An 18530-nucleotide genomic window follows, 5' to 3' on the forward strand; every position below is an offset into this window, starting at 1 on the left:
GCCCTAGAGGTTGTGTACAGAAGGAAAGAGGGTCCACCAGGGTGTTGCAAGTTGGTAGACTTGCAAGATGCTAGGAGGAGACAAACTAATGATGCAAACTCAGTCGATTTCCTGGACTCAAAAACCTGGACCGTGCAGCTAACCTTACTAATTTAACCAAGTTATGAGAAGACAGACACAGTGCCAGGTATGCTAACAGAGCAGGCCTGATGTCAAACACCTCACCTAGCATCCTTACATTTAAGCCTCACAACAACTATATGAAAAAAGAGACTCTTAGTGTGCCCATTTTACAGAGGGGGAAACTGAGGCTCAGAGAGCTGAAACGAGGTCCTCCCCTGAATCCAAGTTTCCCCCCCCCACCAGCTCCAACCACCCCTCACCCAACTCGGCCTGCTGCACGTCACAGGTGCTCAGAAAGACACTAACCACACCTGGCTCTGTGCCCTCAGGAAGCAAAAGGAGCCCAGCCCCCAGGAGAGGGGACTGGTAGCCTTTGGGGATAAGCAGAAGCTTGAATCTGAAGAGGTGTCCCTGGACAAACGTGCTGCTGTCCAAGTCTTTCTCCTGCTCAGCCCCTGGGACCCATCTGAAAGGTTTCCCAGGCTCAGGACATCGAAGATCAGAAGCAGCTGGCATTGACTTAGGGCCCATCTGTGCCTGAGGCCACCTCAGTCTTATGTACCATCATCTCACTGGCTCTTCACAATCCTGGTAGAAGTGACCATTCTTATCATCCATCTCACAGATGAGGAAACGGAGGCAGAGAGAGGTTAAATGGCTAAGGTCTCCCAGAGAGAATGGTGGAGTGAAGGCTCGAACCCAGGCGCTCAGCCCCTGAGCCCATGCCTGAACCACTGAACCACACTGCCCCCTGAAGAAGGGAGCTGGTGCCTGGAGGGGGGCTCCCATAGTGAGTCTGGGGGGATCTGAGTGTGGGCGTACATGTGACATGTCAGTGTGTGTGCCTGGGGCAGTCAGTACAGGCTGGTTTCCGCACTTTCTGGGGAACTCTATCAACAGGTGTAACATCCCTGAAGTTCACCATCGCTCTCTGGACCAGTCAGGGCCTCTGGTCCTTGATCTGCTTTGCCCCGGGCCCCGCGCACACCCCTCCCTTTCATTCCCTTCTTGCTGCAGACCCCACACCTCAGCTCTCGTGCTTCTCTCCATCCCTCCCTCACCTCTCGGCAGGCCAATGGGGGGATAGGGTCTCCCCAGGCACCCCTTATTCACAGCCAGCCCACAGCATCTTTCTAGGATATATTCAGTCCCAGGGATCAGTCAGATGTTACAATCGACAATTCTAGAAGTGACCAAGTGGACAGGACTTCCTCCACCTTGGCTTGTGGTTCGGGTCTTGGAGAATGGCCACTGGGTGCCCCCCACCCCGGGCATTCTGTCCTTGCTCATTTTTCCAGGTCATCCCACCCCTTCTTCTCAGGATGCCTGTCTAGAGGAGCTCTCCACAGCATGAAATACTAAGGGAGAGGGGAGTGTGAGGATGGGGAGACAAAGAAGGGCTGAGTGTGGAGCCCTTGACTCAGAAGGGATAGGTCCCAACTCTGAGCCCCGCTTTCTCCCACTCTCCCCCCATGCTCTTTCTTCACTCCCCCTCCAAGTGCCCAGTCCCCCCGACATCCTGCACCTCTTCACCCCACAGCCAGGGTCTGTGACGCACACCTCCCCCATACACACAGTCCCATCTCAATCTCTGCGGGGCTCTTCTTGTGCATTTCAGAGGTGGCTCAGGCCTCGTCTCTCTACAGGTGGCCCTGGAAACCTGCCAGGACCCTGATGCCAGGCTCTGGGCCAAAGGATGACATCTGTCATCTCCGTTAATCTTTTCTGGCAGGTGCTACCAGCCCGCCTACAGAGGCTCAAAGAAACTGGGTGATCCTGGGTCACACAGCCAGACACAGCAGGGACAGCAGGTGACACACAGGACTGCCTGGGCCGTGAAGGGCAGTCTGTCATCTGCCCGGCTCCTGGCAGCTTTGTGCAAGGCAGCTTCCTGCCCCAGGTCCCTGCCCCTCCCAGACCTGCTGCCTGAGCCACCCAGAGCTTCCTTCCTCCTGTGCTGGCAGAGCCCAGGCGCTGCACTCAGGGGCACACAGCCTCCACGCTACAGCCAGGAGCCCCAGGGGGAGGAGGAGTTCCTTCCACTGCAGGAACTGGGAATTGAAGGTAGGGGGGTTGGAGAGGGGGCAGCACCTTCCCACCAGCCCCAAGCCACCGGGCTGAAAGGGTTGTCGCACCTGGCGACAGCCTGGGTGCTTGCCTTCGCCCATTCAGTGCGAGAGCTGGGAGGGGCAGCCGGGCGTGGAAGGAGGCCATTGCACAGATGTGGAAACTGAGGCATGGAGAGGGGAAGAAATGCCCAGAAGGTACAGAGGGCAGGTCTCACCTCACCACACCCTAGGTCTCCAAGCTGTGGGCAGATGTAGAGCCCTGGGAGAGATGGCCCTTCAGCCAGCTCAGGGGAAAGAGTCAGGGTTCTGAAGCCAGACTGTGGAACCGGGGAGTCGGGAGGTATGGGAGCGGGGAGTCCACCCCTTCCTGAGCTCATTTCTGCTTCTATATGAGGGGTGGTACATACTCCCCTCACAGGGGGTACTGACAGTACTGAATGAGGGAGTCCTGGAGGGAAGCTCCTGGATTGCTCCCCCCCACCCGCCCACCCAGAATGACACCAGCGAGACCCACTGCCATGGGGATGCCAACATCATAGGGGGCTCACCGTGCTGGGCCCTGAGCTTACCTGAAACTGCTGCATTTAATCCTCGCAGCAGTCCAGCGAGGTAGGAACTGTCACCATTCCCATTTTACAGATGGGGAAACTGAGGCACAGGGAGGTTAAACAGCTTGCCTGAGATCACACAGCCAATGAATGGGGGCCCTGGGTTCCCTGGTCTGACCCTGTGAGCTAGAGGAGCCTACAGGCTATTCACCTGGCGGAGTCCCACAGCTGGGACCGGGGGAACGAGAGAAGGACAAAGACGTGCTTGTCCACTGACTCAACAAATATCCACTCAACTCAAAAATACCCACTGCTTGCCAATGGGGCGTGGGACGGTGCACACAGTGTGATGCCAACTGCCTTGGGTTTTTAAATGGATCAGGGTCAAGTACGGCCCCACTGGCCTCAACCCTGCACCAACACCCCCAAGCACCACCAGTGCCCCCAAAAGCCTGCAGTAGCTCCTGCACGGAGCAACAGTCCCAAGGAAAATTCAGACAGCCTGTGGATCACATTAGTCTGCCAGAAGCCACACCCAGGGGAAACAGACATGGGCCTGAGGCTGGCCAGGAACTAAGCCTCTTCCTGCCCGGAGAAGCCTGCAGAGAAGGTCTGAACAGAGGGCTGTGCAGACCAAAATCAAGAGCCTAGCGTGTGCCCGGCGCTTTACATAAGTGATCTTGTGTATCACTGACAACCGTGCTAGGAAGTGGGACCTCCAAAGCCCTACGATGCAAACAAAAATACCTCGTGGTTCAGAGAGATGGTGCAGCTTGCCTGAGGCTGCACAGCTCTTCATAGATTTACTCTCTGACTCCCAGCCTCTGCCCACGGCCACCCATACCAGCCTTAAGCGGCTGTATCAACAGCGGTCAAGCCCCACTTTCTTTCCAGGGAAGTCAAGAGAGGTTTTGTATCTGGCTTGGTGACTTTGGGTGGATGAGCAGCCTTTCACCCTGGGCCTCAGTTTCCCCATCTGCCAATTGGACTCATAACCTACTTCACCCCCTGCATCTTCAGCAGTGGGCCTTTCAAGGTGGCTCTATAAATGGTAGCTCTTGCTACCAGTGGGGCAGCCACTGAGAATCCCGCAGTGGGAGCACCGGCCAGCAAAGGCGTGCCGTCCCAAAGCGTGTGAGTCACATGCCCCGCCAGCTTGGAGACAGATGCTGTGGTTTATGAGCCGGGCACAAAGACTCCCTTTGGTATACGGAACAGAGGGCTGCACGCCGCCCAGGAGGAGCACATATGAGCAGCGTGGGCAGGAGGCTCAGCGTCCTGTCAGTGAACTTAGTCCCTGTTTACTCCTCTGATAACTGGGGTGACCTTGGTTAATATTCACCAGCAGCCTCCCTCATCGTCCCTCTGGATCCACTGCTTAAATACAGGCAAGGACAGGGCTCTGTCTCCCCAGCCGTGGTCACCAGCCCCGACCTGGGACAGTGAATCGTAAGTATGCCTTCCACTGGCAAGAGCCTCCAGAGAGGCCTCCGGGTCCCTGCGCTACCCGGGGAAGGCCCTGGGGCTGCAAGGAGGATGGAGAGGGCTGGGGCTTGGCCTCCTGTTGTCATAGTAACAGCAGCCCTGGGGGTCATTTCCTGCTCCCCAAGCCTGTCCAGGGCCGCCCCAATACCTTCCGGTGATTAAACTGGCCCTCTGTGGGCAGAAGTGGAAATGGGGGGCTGGCTCTGGCGTCCCGGGACTGAGGAAGGAGTACATTTCTGCTGGCACAGCTTCTGTGTCTTTCCCGTAGGTTGTCTTCTGTAGGTCTCAGCACCTCCCCTACCGCTCGGGTGTGTATCTTTTTCCGCTTCTACAGATGAGAAAGATAAGGCTCAGAGGGGGACAGTGCGGAGCCCAGGCTCACGCAGGGACCTGGTAGGGAGGCCAAGCTAGACCAGAAGCCCAGAGTTTCAGCTGCTCCTCAGGCCTCCATCCTCTCCAGAAATGCCCAGAACAGGACCGCACCAGGTCTCAGCCTGGAGGTACCAAATTGGGCCCCCCTGTGCACTGTGGGCCTCTGGGCGTCCTCGTACGCAGCAGAAGATGGGAAGCTGGGGACGGGCACCGTCATCGGGGGGCTTTGAGCTGTATTCCTGAGCCCTCGCTCTGGCCAGGCAGCTTCTACTGAAGCCTCATGGCAATCTTCTGACGTGGTCACCATGGCGCTCCCCTTTTACAGACGAGGACGTCCGGGACGGGGAGGTTCATCACTTGTTCCCAATCACACACCATGTAAGCTCAAGCTCAGGCCGCCTCGCTCCGGAATCCCCGCTCCCGACCCCAGGTCCACTGCCAACATGGTTCCCTCTGGCCTCAAGCACCAGCTGGAGAATGGGAAGCCTGGGCTGGCCTTGAGCCCCTTCTCATGCTGGGTGACCCTAGAAAGTTGCTCAACCTCTCTGTCCTTTTGGGTAAAGGATAGATAACCTTTGTCCCCCTGACCCCACCCCACTCCCACTGGCCTTGATCTCTGGAGTTTAGGAAGGATATGATTTTTCCATCATTGGTTTTTGGAGATGGGGCCTACAGAGATGACCAAGGCCAAGGCAATCAGACTCCCCGAGAGGGCTCTGAAAGATTCACAGTATCAGTAACGACTGATGCCTCCTGAGAGCTGACTGCATGCCAGGCATTTCTTGGCACTTTGCACCTATTTCATTTGCATAATAGCTCCATGGGGTAAGTACACCCTTATCATCTCTGGGAAACTGAGGTTCAGAGAGGCTGAGTAACTTGTCCAAGGTCACACAGCTGATAGTGAATTGAACTTGGGCATTCTGGACTCGTAGCCTCTGATCTTAGCCACAAAGTGATGTCGCCCCTCTTCATTTAGCCAGGCCACCTCTGAGTTTTCTGTTTCAAGGCCTCTGCCTTCAGTTTTATACACAGAGAAGGGTTAAATGCCAGATTCAGAAATCGAAATACCTAGGATTAAATTCAGTTCTGTAGGGACTTCCCTGGTGGTCCAGTGGTTAAGACTCCGTGCTTCCACTGCAGGGGTCGTGGGTTTGATCCCTGGTCAGGGAACTAAGATCCCGCAGGCCGCGCGGTATGGCCAAAAAAAAAAAAATCAGTTCTGTAAGCAACCAGCTCTGTGACTTTTTCAGTAATTTACTTAACTTCTGTAGTCCTCAATTTCTCCATCTATAAAATGAAGAAATAATATGAGACAGTGCATGGGAAACGCCTGCTGTTTACTCAGTGTGATGAGGAGGAGGAAGAGGATGCTGGTGATAGCATTTGCTTGGAATAGGGTTTGGCAGCTAATAGGCATTAAATAAAGACGTGGAGAATTGAATTGAACATATTCCAAACTCAGAGGCCATTATCTGCTGATCAGCATTTCCCTCTCTGGTCCTGGGTAGTGTGGCAACCGGCCAGGAAGAAATCTGCCTATTCTCAAACCTGAATCCTACCTGTGCGCAGGTACGGGGAGGCCTTCCACACCTGCTCGGTGCCCGCCCACCTATCACCTTGTTCGTTCCTCACATCTGCCCTTCAAGAGATCCTTTTCTCCACTTTACAGGAAGCCGAGGCTCAAAGAAGTGAAGTCACTTGCCCAAGGCCACTTGCCTGTAAGTGGCGGGGCTGGGTCACACCTGAGCTTATTTAGTGCCAGGTGTCAGCAGATTGTGACCTTAGGCCACAGTCACTTCCCTGGACCCCACTAGGTTGCTCTTGGTCACTCATTTTATGTCCTGGGGGAAATGGCATGAGATGAGGCAAAGGGACAGCTCACTTGACTCTCCCTGACCTGCCCCAGACTCCAGAAGTGTCACTGTGACATCTTCATTTCTGTTGGTTTAAAGTTTGGTCCCTACACCTCTGGGCACGTCACCATTAACTTTCTCATCTCCATTTGGTTCCCACACTAGAATTTGGGGGGTGTGGGGTGCTGCCTTTGATAGAAGGGTGAGGAGAGAGAAGTCTTAGGCCCCCGAAGTTGTAAGGAACAGACTGAGAGGCAAAATGAAGCCAACAGGGGCTCAAGGTCAACGTCAGAGTCCTCAGGACCTAACTCTGACATTTACAGGGTCTGAGACCTGGTGACATACTGTCCCATCTGCAGTTCTAGTGGTGGGAAAACCAAGGCTTGCTCAAGCCAGCTTTGCCCCTGACTCACTGTGTGGCCTCGGCAAGGCCCTGACCCTTTCCTGGTCTCAGGCCGTTTACTGTCAAAGGAGGAAGCCAGAGTAGGTGATGTAACCCCCTGGCAGGTGGACTGGGTGGGGGCCGGGGATGTGCTCACCCCAGCTGTAGCTCCACAGCAGCCTTGTTGCCTTCCTAAGGCCAGCAACCCTCTCAGCAGGAGGGTACCGCATCCCATACCCCATGGGAAGTCTCAGTCCCTGTTGTTCCACCAAAGCCAGATACCTCTCTAATTAAAAATCCAGCATTGGTACACAGGACCTCATTTAGATCCCCGCCCCCCCACCTCAATTTATACAGCTGGTGAGAATGAGGCCCCAGGGCAAGAAGATGCTTGCCCAAGGCCAAGTGGACAGAAGTGGCCCTGTCAGGACTAGAAGCCACAGCCTCTGGCCCTGAGGCCACTCAGCATACTTAGTGTCCCCACCCTGCAGAAGCCCAAATCCCTCATGATCTCTGCGCCCTGCAAAGATGGGGAGTTTCCATAAACCATGAAGGACCACAGCAAAATCCGGTGGAGAAGTAGAGAGAAATCCAAGGGCAATGGAAATATACAGAACTAATCTTAGCACCATCATAAGCTCTAAAACCACTGGCTAGTTTAAGAAAAATATAAACAAGTATTACGTAATGCGTGGTCTGCTCTATTTGGATAAGTTAGAGGTTTGAAGGCCAGAAAGAAAGGTGGTGGAAAGAAGCCAGTTTTGTGCTTCATCCTGTTGTTTCATTGGAAGGAAACTTTTAAAAGTCCAAGGGGTAGATGAAACCCAGCATTCCTTATTTCCAACTTTTTCCCCTCAGGTTCTCATATGCCAAGTTCAAGGGCTCCTTTGTCTTTGTATTTTATTAAAGTGATGGTTTCAGTTATATGACTGATAGCTAGCAGCAGACACACCCTTCTCCTCTGCTTGGACCTCAGTTTCTCCATCTGGGAAGAGAGCGGGTTGTACTTAGGAGGTCTCAGCCTAGTGGCCCAAGGCTGGGATCTATATGGAGCAGAGGGAGATCTGTGGGGCGGAACTGGCCCTGTGTTGCTGCGGGTGACAGTGACTTTGACTATCACTAGATAGAGCCTGACCTTGCTGGGTCAGCCACAAGTTTTGCCATTCCCTATTGTCTCCCCCCAGCCATGGAACTCACCTCCCTCCCTGCCATCCTCAGAAGACTTCTAGTTTGCACCCCTACCAGCCTCCCCTCAATGTAATCTCTCTCAGATGCCTTCAGTGTAAGGCTCGGTGTCTAGACTTATTTCACTAAGTTCTCCCAACAATCTTACTTTCTACATGGGACAAAATGAGGACCAGAGAGACTAAATGACTCGGCCAAAGTCACACAGCTGGTAGTGACAGAGACCCGGATTAGAACCCAGGTCTGTCTGAACAGAAAAGGGATACTTTTTCAAATCTTACCCACCTCACCCCACCCCTGCCCCGCCAAACAAACCCCACTTGACTGAAGGAACCAGACCTCTAACACGCACGTCCATGCTGAGCGCGGAGCTGGGACACAGGTGGCGAGCAAGATGAGCAGCTAAGCTGACTGCAGCCCATTCCTGCGTCTGAGGCCATGGACTCACTCTGAGGGCAGCCCTCTAGCTCAGGAAAGTCTACTAGGGGCTGAGGTTCGCTGTGAGTGTTAAGGGGGTGTGGCCTCCCAGCTGGGTTCCCTCACAGCTCTTCTGTGTTCTGGCTGGGTGTCACTGGGCAAGATCCTTCCCACTCTGGGCAGCAGCCTCTCTGTCCATTAAAAACCAGGGTTCAGCGGAAGTCCTCCTAGGGCTGTTCCAGATCCAATCATCCCTGAGCCCGATCTGGCCCACTTCCTGGGCAATCATCTACTTCCAGTGCTTCAGCTTCCTCTTTTGCAAAGTAGGGGCTGTGGCACTTACACCTCGGGGTCATGGCAGATGTTAGTGGAACCATCGAGAGCGTGGACTCCAGACCCAGGCTACCTGGGGGTGTGATTCTGGTCCTGCTACTTTACTGCTCTGGAACCTTGGACAAGTGACTTAACCTCTAGGAGTTTGGTCTCCTCATCTGTAAGCCCAGGATTGTCGCCTGACCTACCTCACAGGACTGTTACCAGAATGCGATGAGATAAGACAGTAAAGTGCTTAGAACGGAACTTGGTGTATGGTAATCGCCATAAAGTCTTTGCTGTTGTTCTGAGTCTTTCAATGATGCTGATGTAGGAAGGTGCTTGGCACATAGACGCTCGATATACTGTGGTTGCTTTGACATGGCGTCAGTCGGTGGCCGAGGGACTCATCGTGTGGCCTGACCCGGGTGTGGTACCCTTCTCTCTCTTGCAGGACAATGGCATACTCCATCACGTGGGGCCTCCTCCTGCTGGCAGGCCTGTGCTGCCTGGTCCCCGTCTCCTTGGCTGAGGGTCTCCAGGGACACGCTGTCCAGGAGACAGATGCATCCCAGCACGATCATGAGCACCACCAGGAAGCAGCCTGCCACAAGATCGCCCCCAACCTGGTCGACTTCGCCTTCAGTGTGTACCGCCAAGTGGCCCATGAGTCCAACGCCACCAACATCTTCTTCTCCCCAGTGAGCATCGCCACAGCCTTTGCGATGCTCTCTCTGGGGACCAAGGGTGACACTCACACCGAGATCCTGGAGGGCCTAGATTTCAACCTCACTGCAAGAACAGAGGCTGAGATCCACGAAGGTTTCCAGCATCTTCTCCACACCCTCAACCAGCCAGACAACCAGCTGCAGCTGACCACTGGCAATGGCCTGTTCATCAACGAGAGCGCGAAGCTAGTCAGTAAGTTTCTGGAGGATGTCAAGAACCTGTACCACTCCGAAGCCTTCTCCATCAACTTCAGGGATGCTGAAGAGGCCAAGAAAAAGATCAACGATTATGTAGAGAAGGGAAGCCAAGGAAAAATTGTGGATTTGGTAGATGATCTTGACCAAGACACAGTTTTTGCTCTGGTGAATTACATATTCTTTAAAGGTAAGGCCACACAACCAGCCTGAAACAGAAACACCCCGAAAATATTCTCAAACACTCAGTTCTTAACTTTCCTGGCAGTGCAGAATGGGATATAGCCATGCATCTCTGCACGTGTTATCCAATTTTCCACACATGACCACTAAAACTTTCTGCGATCAAATAGGGTTAGGGAACTATGGAGTAAACAGTCAAAGTATCATCGTCTCTGCAGGACTTTTCAGAACCTTAAATGTCCTAATGTGCATTGTAAATCCCTACCTGGGAGGGGTGTATGATATGCAATGTCTCCCAAAATAGAGAGCCAGAAAAACAAATTTTGGCAGAGTGTACAGAGGAAATAGGATTTCCTGGAACACGCTTCTGACAACTCGAGTATAGAGGAAACAGTGACACCTTTGGAGTCAGAAAGACCAAGATTCAAATCCTTCCTCTACCACTTATTAGCCTCTACAAAATTGAAATTTTGGATCCTGCTCCAGTCTTGCATTATCCTCCCAGAATACCTTTCTGTAGACTGATTGCTCGCTTTAGCCCCATTTTATAGATGGTGAAGCTGAGGCTCAGAGAGAAGTATCTCACCAGGAGGCTCAGGGCTCCTTTATTGTACCACCATTATTAAACCTTCTCCCACCCCTGGCTGATGTCCGCTGTCCCTTCTCTCCAGGAAAATGGGAGAAGCCCTTTGAGGCAGAGCACACCACAGAGAGGGACTTCCACGTGGACGAGGAGACCACCGTGAAGGTGCCCATGATGAACCGCCTGGGCATGTATGACCTCCACTACTGCGACAACCTCGCCAGCTGGGTGCTGCTGATGGACTACGTGGGTAACGCCACCGCCCTCTTCATCCTGCCTGACCAGGGGAAACTGCAGCATCTGGAGGACAAGCTCACCAAGGAGCTTCTCGCCAAGGTCCTGGAAAAGAGATACACAAGGTGACTTCCCAAACCAGAGGCCAGTCCAGGAGCTGCCACAATAGGTCCAGCCTGAAGGTGGGGGGTAGACCCACATCCCATGGCCATGACCACTGTGCGTGACCTTGTGCCTCCAACAGAGGCCAGCATCCGTGCGGGTAGTACCAGCCGGGCTCCGTGGGAGGGACGGTGCCCAGGGGTGCGGAGTGAAAGTCCTGCCCCTGAGGACCTCCTCCCCAGCCGGGACACTGCCCCTTCCCGGTGGCCAGTGCCCCGTGCAGGGGGAGGAACGCCAACCCGTGTTGTGGGCAAACCCAGAAGGAAGAGCTGGGCTTCCTGGCAAAGGTGGCAGTTGAGTGTGGAGTTTCAGGACAGAAAGTCCACGGCAAGACAGGGGGAAAGCCTGCTCAGAGAGGCTGGAAAAGCAAAGGCCCAGAGCGGGAAAGTCCAGGACACGTTTGACGCCGGTTCTGGATCCTCTGTCACTAGATGAGTGTGGTTGGTCCCCGTCATGCACCCCAAATTAGTGCATGTCTCTGTATTTGTAAATATGCCCATGCCTGGATGAGCTATTTTATTACATACAATATAAAACAAAAATACAAAGAAGTACTCATCACTCACTGAACAGATGTCACTCAGGACCTGCTACCGCACTCCACGGTCCAGAGGAGTCCCAGTCTGAGGGGTGACCAAACCCTGCAGGGAAGCAGTGTGCACAGTCCTTCCAGAGGACACCCTGGATCCCGCAGGAGGCCTTATCAGAGGAGGTGGCATTTGAGAGGCTTTGCAGGACAAGAGGATCCCTGTGATTCTAACATTCTCTGACCCCACGTGTAGAGGAACTAAAAGTAGAATAAACCAAGGCTGACCTCACATCCTTGCATGCGCAGGGGGATAGGGGACCACGTGGGAGGAACAACCAGAAAAGGAAACACTTTCAATTCTGTGAAACTTTTTTATTTTCTAACCATCGTGACAGTTCTGCCAATTTACACTTGCCCAAACTGTCCATTTCTGGAACCTACGATCTGAAAACTCTCCTGGGTAAACTGGGCATTACCAAGGTCTTCAGCAACGGGGCTGACCTCTCAGGGATCACTGAGGAAGTGCCTCTGAAGCTGTCCAAGGTGAGTGAGTCCTTGACCTCTGTAGGTCAGAATGTGCACGGGGGCTGCAGCTCAAGGGTGAGGCTGAGGAAGGGACAGAGGGACACAGGCACACCTGCAGACTGAGGTCCCTGAGGAATGCCATCGCTCCACCAAGACAGCAATGTGGTCGGATGATGGAGGGGAAGAGGTGGCCTCACATGCTTGGTGCGTTTTATTTAAGGACCTCCTCTGAGGTTGTGTCACTCACCCTCTGTCTCATCCTTGGCCGAGGACTTCCCTTCTTTGGGTCCCGATAAACCCCTATTTACAGAGAGAGGTTTAGGCTCAGGGATTGCAAAGGACCTTTGGCCCTGCGCCTGTGACACCAGGAGCTACTGGTGAATCACTGAGTCTGAGTTACAGAGTGAATTCGACCAAAGATGCCATTTACGCAGGAGAGTTACAGGTGCCCAGAGAAACAACTGCAGTTCAGTGCCTGCCTGTGAGCTGAGTGCCTGGGTGGGGATGAGGCGTGTGAAGGTCCCCATAGAAGCCCTGGTCCCCAAGGAGTTTAGAATGTGGTCTACAAACAAGTGAGGAGCCAAGGAGACAAAGTACAAGAAAATCTACCTCCCGAGGTGGTGGGTTCCTTCCCAGGGATGTTGAGGAGGCTGGTCAGGAAGAGGTGAGGGGCCCCTCATGGGTCAGACAAAAACCTTGAGAGCCATGCCTTGTGTGTCTCCTGCAGGGAAGGGAGGACGGGGATGGGGAAGGACAGGCCAGGCGATGAGAGAGGCCAGAGAGGGCCCCTCCCTGGGCGAGGCTCTCCTCAGGCCTTGCTCCCAGGCCTGGCTGGGGGCCGGCAGCCTGTCTCCCTTCAGATGGGACCTCTGTGCTCTCCCCTTTGCAGGCGCTGCACAAGGCTGTGCTGACCATCGATGAGAAAGGGACAGAAGCTGCAGGGACCACGTTTATGGAAGCCATCCCCATGTCAATTCCCCCGGAAGTCGAGTACAACAGACCCTTCTTCTTCATCATCTACGATCAAAGCACCAAGGCTCCCCTCTTCGTGGGAAAGGTGGTGAATCCCACCCAAAAATAACTGCCTCTCTGGGTTCAGCTATCCCCTCCAGGCCAGGTCCCCTTCCTCCATGGCATTAAAAAATGACTGACCCGGCCCAAGCTTGTGTGTGGAGTGTAAATCCCTCATCCTCTTGCGTCTGAGTCTCTCTTTAAGTCCCCAGGATGTGTGTGAAATCCAGGCCATGGTGATCTTTCAAGTGTGCACTGCGTTAGGGTTTACTAGCATTTACACCATCCAGCCCTGTGCTAGGCCAGGATGAAATGTAGGCTAAAACCCACAGCTTACTGACCCTTCCCCAGTCACTGTGGAAAAGCTCCAGGCTTTCCAGTCTCCTCTGGGACCCCCAGGGGGAAATCGCACAGGCTCAGAATCCAGCCCGTGGTCCCCACCTCCACCCAGCGTCCACCAGGTCCTCTGCTCAGCGCCCCACCCCCCGCTGGTGCTCACTGCGACCCCCGGTGAGAGCCCCTCACCCTGCAGGGCTGCCACCGCTCCCAGAGCCCTCAGCTCACACGGGGACGCTGGGCCGCCGCGTCACCAGCAGCAGAAGGAGAATACCAGGTCCTCTTCTTGTCCCACACTGTCACCTGAGCCAGGCTTGAGCCCTGACCACTCACAGGTCTTGCCTGCAAAAGGCTCTGGCTGCTTTTTCCAGGGACCCGTTCCCATGGGGCTGGACTGGGAGCACATACTTCTGTCTTTGTCACTCCATCTCTGCTCCAAGACCCTCAAACGTGCCACTCCTAGAAGCAGGTCTCATCTCCCCAGTGGAGCGAAGGTCTTGGTCTGTTTCACTTGCTCAGACTCACCCAGGATGTCGGGCCCCCAAGACCACTTACCCTACGCCCTCTTGTCTTCCCTAATCACACAGCCAAGGTGCCACAGAGGGCTCTGGAAGGTCTCGACAGTGATTCCTTGGCTATAGGAGAGAAAGTAGAGCAGACCCCCCATGCCCCACCTGCCCTCCCTTAGCTAAGCTGTGTCAGGGACCACATTTCCATTTGCCTTGTCCCTACCCCAGGGCCCTCCCTGTGGTCTTTGGAGGAAAACCACAGCTCCCTGGGCCACAGTCAGAGGCTGTCCCAGGAACAGACCTTTTCACTAAGGGCCACGTGACTCCTTCTGGTCCTCCAAGCCCCTGCTGGAGGACTGCTGCAGTCAGGAGGCCTGGTTGGAGCCCAGCCTGAAGGAGCCAGCTCCCTGAGCTCTCGCGGAAATACACTTGTCCCGTGGAAGGACTGCCCCATCCTACACAAATCCAGTAATCACCATCTAACCTCTCACTGGGATGAATGTACACCGAAAGAACAGGCTTGAGTCATGTCAAATTTACACCGTTTATGTCAAAATGGCCACATCTGTGCAATTTCACATAACATAATGGATACAATTGGACTGTTTGCCAAATAAGTCTCTATCCTCTTGAGTTTTCTCTGCCTAGAGACTTCCAACTTCTACAGATTCCGTTAATGATACAAACATCTTCCAGCACTTAGAATGATGCCAAACCTGAGGGTCTGAAGACCTGGATCAAGTTCAGAATCTGCCACTTCCCAGCTGTGTGACTTTAGTGAAGTTGCCAAACCTCTCTGATCCTCAATATCTTCATCATGGTTACAAAACCTATGTTGAGTTGCTGTGAGGGTCACATCAGAGTATTAAAACGGATTTTAAAGGACAGCAGAGGAGGGCGCTGGTGTAAGGGACGACATTTGCTGCCTTTATGAGCTCCTTCTCTAAGCCTGGCTCCCTGGGAGGGGCCGTTCAAGCATTTTCTCATTGAGTCCTCATGGCTGTGAGGATTGTGATGTTGGGAGTGGAGCTGCTCTGCTCTTATATGCAGCACGTTCTACAGATGAAGAAACTGAGGCTCAGAGAGGCTCACTGTCTTGTTCAAGGTCATGGTAAGTGGCAGAGCTGGCTTCCGAGGCTCTCCTTGTTCCTCCAAACCTCACCACATCACACCAGATGGGCCACGTGGGACTTAGGCAGAGATAAATCCCTCCTCGAAGCGTGAGGAGCGCTGGATGCCTCTGCAAGGAAAACAGTCCCCAGATCTTCTGGAGCGCTTCCCGCTTGAGGTTAAAAAGCTCACAGCCTTGCGCAAGCAGCACGGCATGCTCCCCAACACCGGCTTCCGGGGAAGTAAAGGGTCAGATGCAAAGGCCCCTGGGAATTCCTGAGAGTCCAGGGAATTCACCTAAGATACCATCATTTCACATCAAAGAATGGCCTGTCCTTACATTAGTCTGGACTCGGGTTGGCAAAGCCCCAATTCAAACTTCCAGCCCCAGAGGGGATTTCATTGGTTCCTATGGGAACCAACAGGGTCCATTCATTGGGGTGGGGGGTGGGGGGCAACGCATCAGGGCAACCTTGTCATAAGGAGGACAAGAGTGTGCCACAAACCAGGCAGGACAGCCATAAACCTCAGCTTTACCTGTTCTTTAGAGTTTCAAAATGTATCCACTGCCTGGTCTGACCCTCAGAATTGGTCTTTGAAGGACCCAGCTGGGAATCGTTATCCCCAAGGTACAGACTGGGAGATGGCCGGTTGGGAGACCTGCCCAGCACAGTCCTGGAAGGCAGGTCCCTCACACTTCAGCCCGGGCTGCCCTAATGCCATAGATTCCCCAATCCGTCTCAGACCTTAGGGAGAATGCCAACCTCCCGGTCCACAGGGGGCCCACTTCTCTGCCCTAGCACCGTCTGAAGCACAGCTGCTGCGGGCTCTGGGCTGGTCCAGGCCAGTTTGCCCCTCCAGGCAGGGACCCAGCTCTGCTCTGAGACAGATGAGAGGGAAACACACAAGCAGGCTCCAGGCTCGGACAGGGACAACGTGGAAGGGACATTTACACCTCCCTATCAGTCTGCAGGAAAAAGACATACCAATTCGATTTTAAGCATAAATAAATGAACCTTCGTGGTTATGTGCAAGCTCTGCCTTGACTGGTGGGGTCATCTGAGATCCATTCATAAAATGAAGACAAAGGTCAGGGATACTTCTGGCATCTCACACATGCACACTAATTCAGAAATGGGAGATACTAATTACATGTTGATTTTCATCCCAGGAGCTCACTTGATCCTCTCCACAGGCCCGTGGGGTGGGCATTAGTTCAACAAGGAAAAGAAAACTTTTACTGGGTGTCTGCAATATCCCAGGGATGGGGAGGAGACCCACCCTCAAAAAACACTTGTCTAAAAAAAAATTGGAGTCATCAAAATATTCAAAAAAAAAAAAAAAAAAAAACACTTGTCTATGGCTGTGGATAATGGGTAATGAATGAGGCTGTGATATCATGATCAATAAGAAGAAATATATATATATGGTCTTCATCCCAGTTCTGACATAGAGATCCTAAAACCCTTGGATTTTCCTAAGTGATGAGCACCAGAAAGGTGGGTTTTGTTATGTTAATGAGGTGATTTTGGAAAGCCCCCAGGTCCCCTAAGGATGGGGGTTGGTTGCCATGGGAAACCAACCTCTAACCTCCAGGAGGGGAAGAGGGATTGGAGATTGAGTTCAATCACCAATGGTCAGTGAGTTAATCAATCATGCCTATGTAATAAAGCCTCCAAAAAAGCTAAAAGGATGGGGTTTAGAGAGCCTCCGGCTTGGTGAACACGTGGAGACTGGGGAGAGAGATGAGCTTGGAGGGGACGCAGAAGCTCCACTCAGTTTTCCCATACCTTGCCCTACGCATGTCTGCCATCTGGCTATTCCTGAGTTAATCTTTTTTAATCAACCGGTAATCTAGTAAACAGAAGGTTTCTCTGAGCTCTGTGAGCAGCTCTAGCAAATCAGTTGAACCCAAGGAAGGAGATCATGGGAACCTCCAATCTATAGCCTGTGGGTCAGAAGCACAGGTGACATCCTGGATTTGAGATTGGTGTCTGAAGACGGGGTGGGGCAGTCTTGCAGGACTGAGCCCTTAACCTGTGGTAGCTGATGCTGGTCCCAGGTACATGGTGTCAGAATTGAATTGTAAGACAACCAGCTGGGGTTGGAGAATTGCTTGGTGTGGAGCAAACCCCACACACGCTGGAACTGGGTGCAGAATCATTAGAGGCCCGGCTGCGTGGTGATGGTGCACCTTCAGATCCCTTCCAGAGCCATTAGGAATGATCCACAAACATCCACAAACAACGTGGACAGCTTGAGAGCTCCTTTAGAGGCTGGGGCCTTTCTGCTGCTGTCCTTTGTTGGGTATTGACACTCACTGCGGCAGGCGGAGCACGCGGCCTCCCGCAGAGCCAGGCCCTGCCAGGACAGCTTCTGATGAAGTCTGAGCCTAGCGTGGGAGAACAAAAGGAGTGCCCCTGGGTGGAGAAGTCAGAGAAAGGTACTCTCACCAAGATGGTTCCCTCCCCAGCGAGGACACAGCCAGAAGCCCAGGGTGGTATGAGACTCACTCTGGCATAACATGAGAGATATTAGGAGACAGCGCCTGTGTGCCTTTGGGAGAGTTCCTCAACCTCTCTGTGCCTCGGTTTCCTCATCTGTAAAAAGTGAAAAAGAGTATCTACTTTGCAGCGTTTCCATCTGGACTCTATGAAATGGCTCATTTCTATCAATATAACAGCTCTTGTTTTGGGCCTGGGCAACCCAGAAGTTGTCCGTGGGCTGGGTGTCAGGCCATGGGGAGACCTGGCCTCAGTCTCACAATTCTGGGTGTGCGAGCTGTCTAACTCAGGCGCAGGTTTCTGGAAGCCCACTGTCCCACAGAAATAAGCCCCATGTTCCAAGATCAGCTTTATCAGAAACAAAGGTGCTATATGTCCCCATAGGCCTTATTTTTGTCCTTTCACTCAACTGGTTTGGCACTTGGGCAGGAAAGATAAGGATGTTCAATAAAGCTTGAACGATGCCAATAGCAGGCACTCTGATGGTAGCAGTCGTCTTGTGACTGGTGCTGTTGGTGTCCTGCTTGCTGTAGCAATGGTTACATAAGGAACAAGCAAAGGAACTAGAGTCAGAAGAACTAAAGCAGGAACTTGGAGCCTCCTGCAGCCTGGTCCCAGTTTTGCCGTGATGGACAGAGCCCCTGCATATGTCCCACAGGAGACACATAGAGTGAATGAGATATCACCTTGGCCATGTTAAGCCCTTGAGGTTCTGAGCTTGTTTGTTACTGCAGCGGAACCCAGCCATTCTAACTAATACAACTAGAATTCGAGAAATTGCAGTCAAAGAAGTCTTCACCTAAGAAGCAAGCCTGAAGTGATGACTAAGACTGAAAAGGAAGGCTGAGGAGCAACCCTCAGGAGGGAACCACACTAGAAGGTGCCAGAAAGGGGTGCTAAGTAAATGCCAGGGAAAGACAGCCCAGGTGCGGTGGTGAGCACATGCCAGGAAATTTGGGGGATGTGGGGCTGAGTCACGTGAGACAGGGTACCAGCAGGTCAGTCCCACAGGGGAGGGCCTGACCCAGGTGGAGCTGTCAGGTAATTACCAGGACATTTGCTCTCAGAAGGCAAAGCTGCCTTTCCATGGTCAGGTGCTTCCTTGCTATTAGGTATCACTTTGGTTATCTAAGAACAACGTGAACATCATATAATGAGAAACCAGAGCCATG

General features: G+C 53.2%; 1 protein-coding gene across 1 annotated transcript; it reads left to right on the forward strand.

Moving 5' to 3' along the window:
- Positions 1-4080: 4080 nt before the first annotated feature.
- On the forward strand, positions 4081-13049 carry LOC309625262 (alpha-1-antitrypsin-like). Its single transcript, XM_082384571.1, has 5 exons — positions 4081-4189; positions 9204-9862; positions 10527-10797; positions 11759-11906; positions 12778-13049. The coding sequence occupies exons 2-5, from the start codon at positions 9208-9210 to the stop codon at positions 12967-12969; spliced, it is 1266 nt and encodes a 421-aa protein (XP_082240697.1). The 5' UTR covers positions 4081-4189; positions 9204-9207; the 3' UTR covers positions 12970-13049.
- The last annotated feature ends 5481 nt before the right edge of the window (positions 13050-18530 follow it).

This window comes from Balaenoptera borealis (genome assembly GCF_965194805.1).
Source record: "Balaenoptera borealis genome assembly, chromosome: 3".
NCBI classification, from domain to species: domain Eukaryota; kingdom Metazoa; phylum Chordata; class Mammalia; order Artiodactyla; family Balaenopteridae; genus Balaenoptera; species Balaenoptera borealis.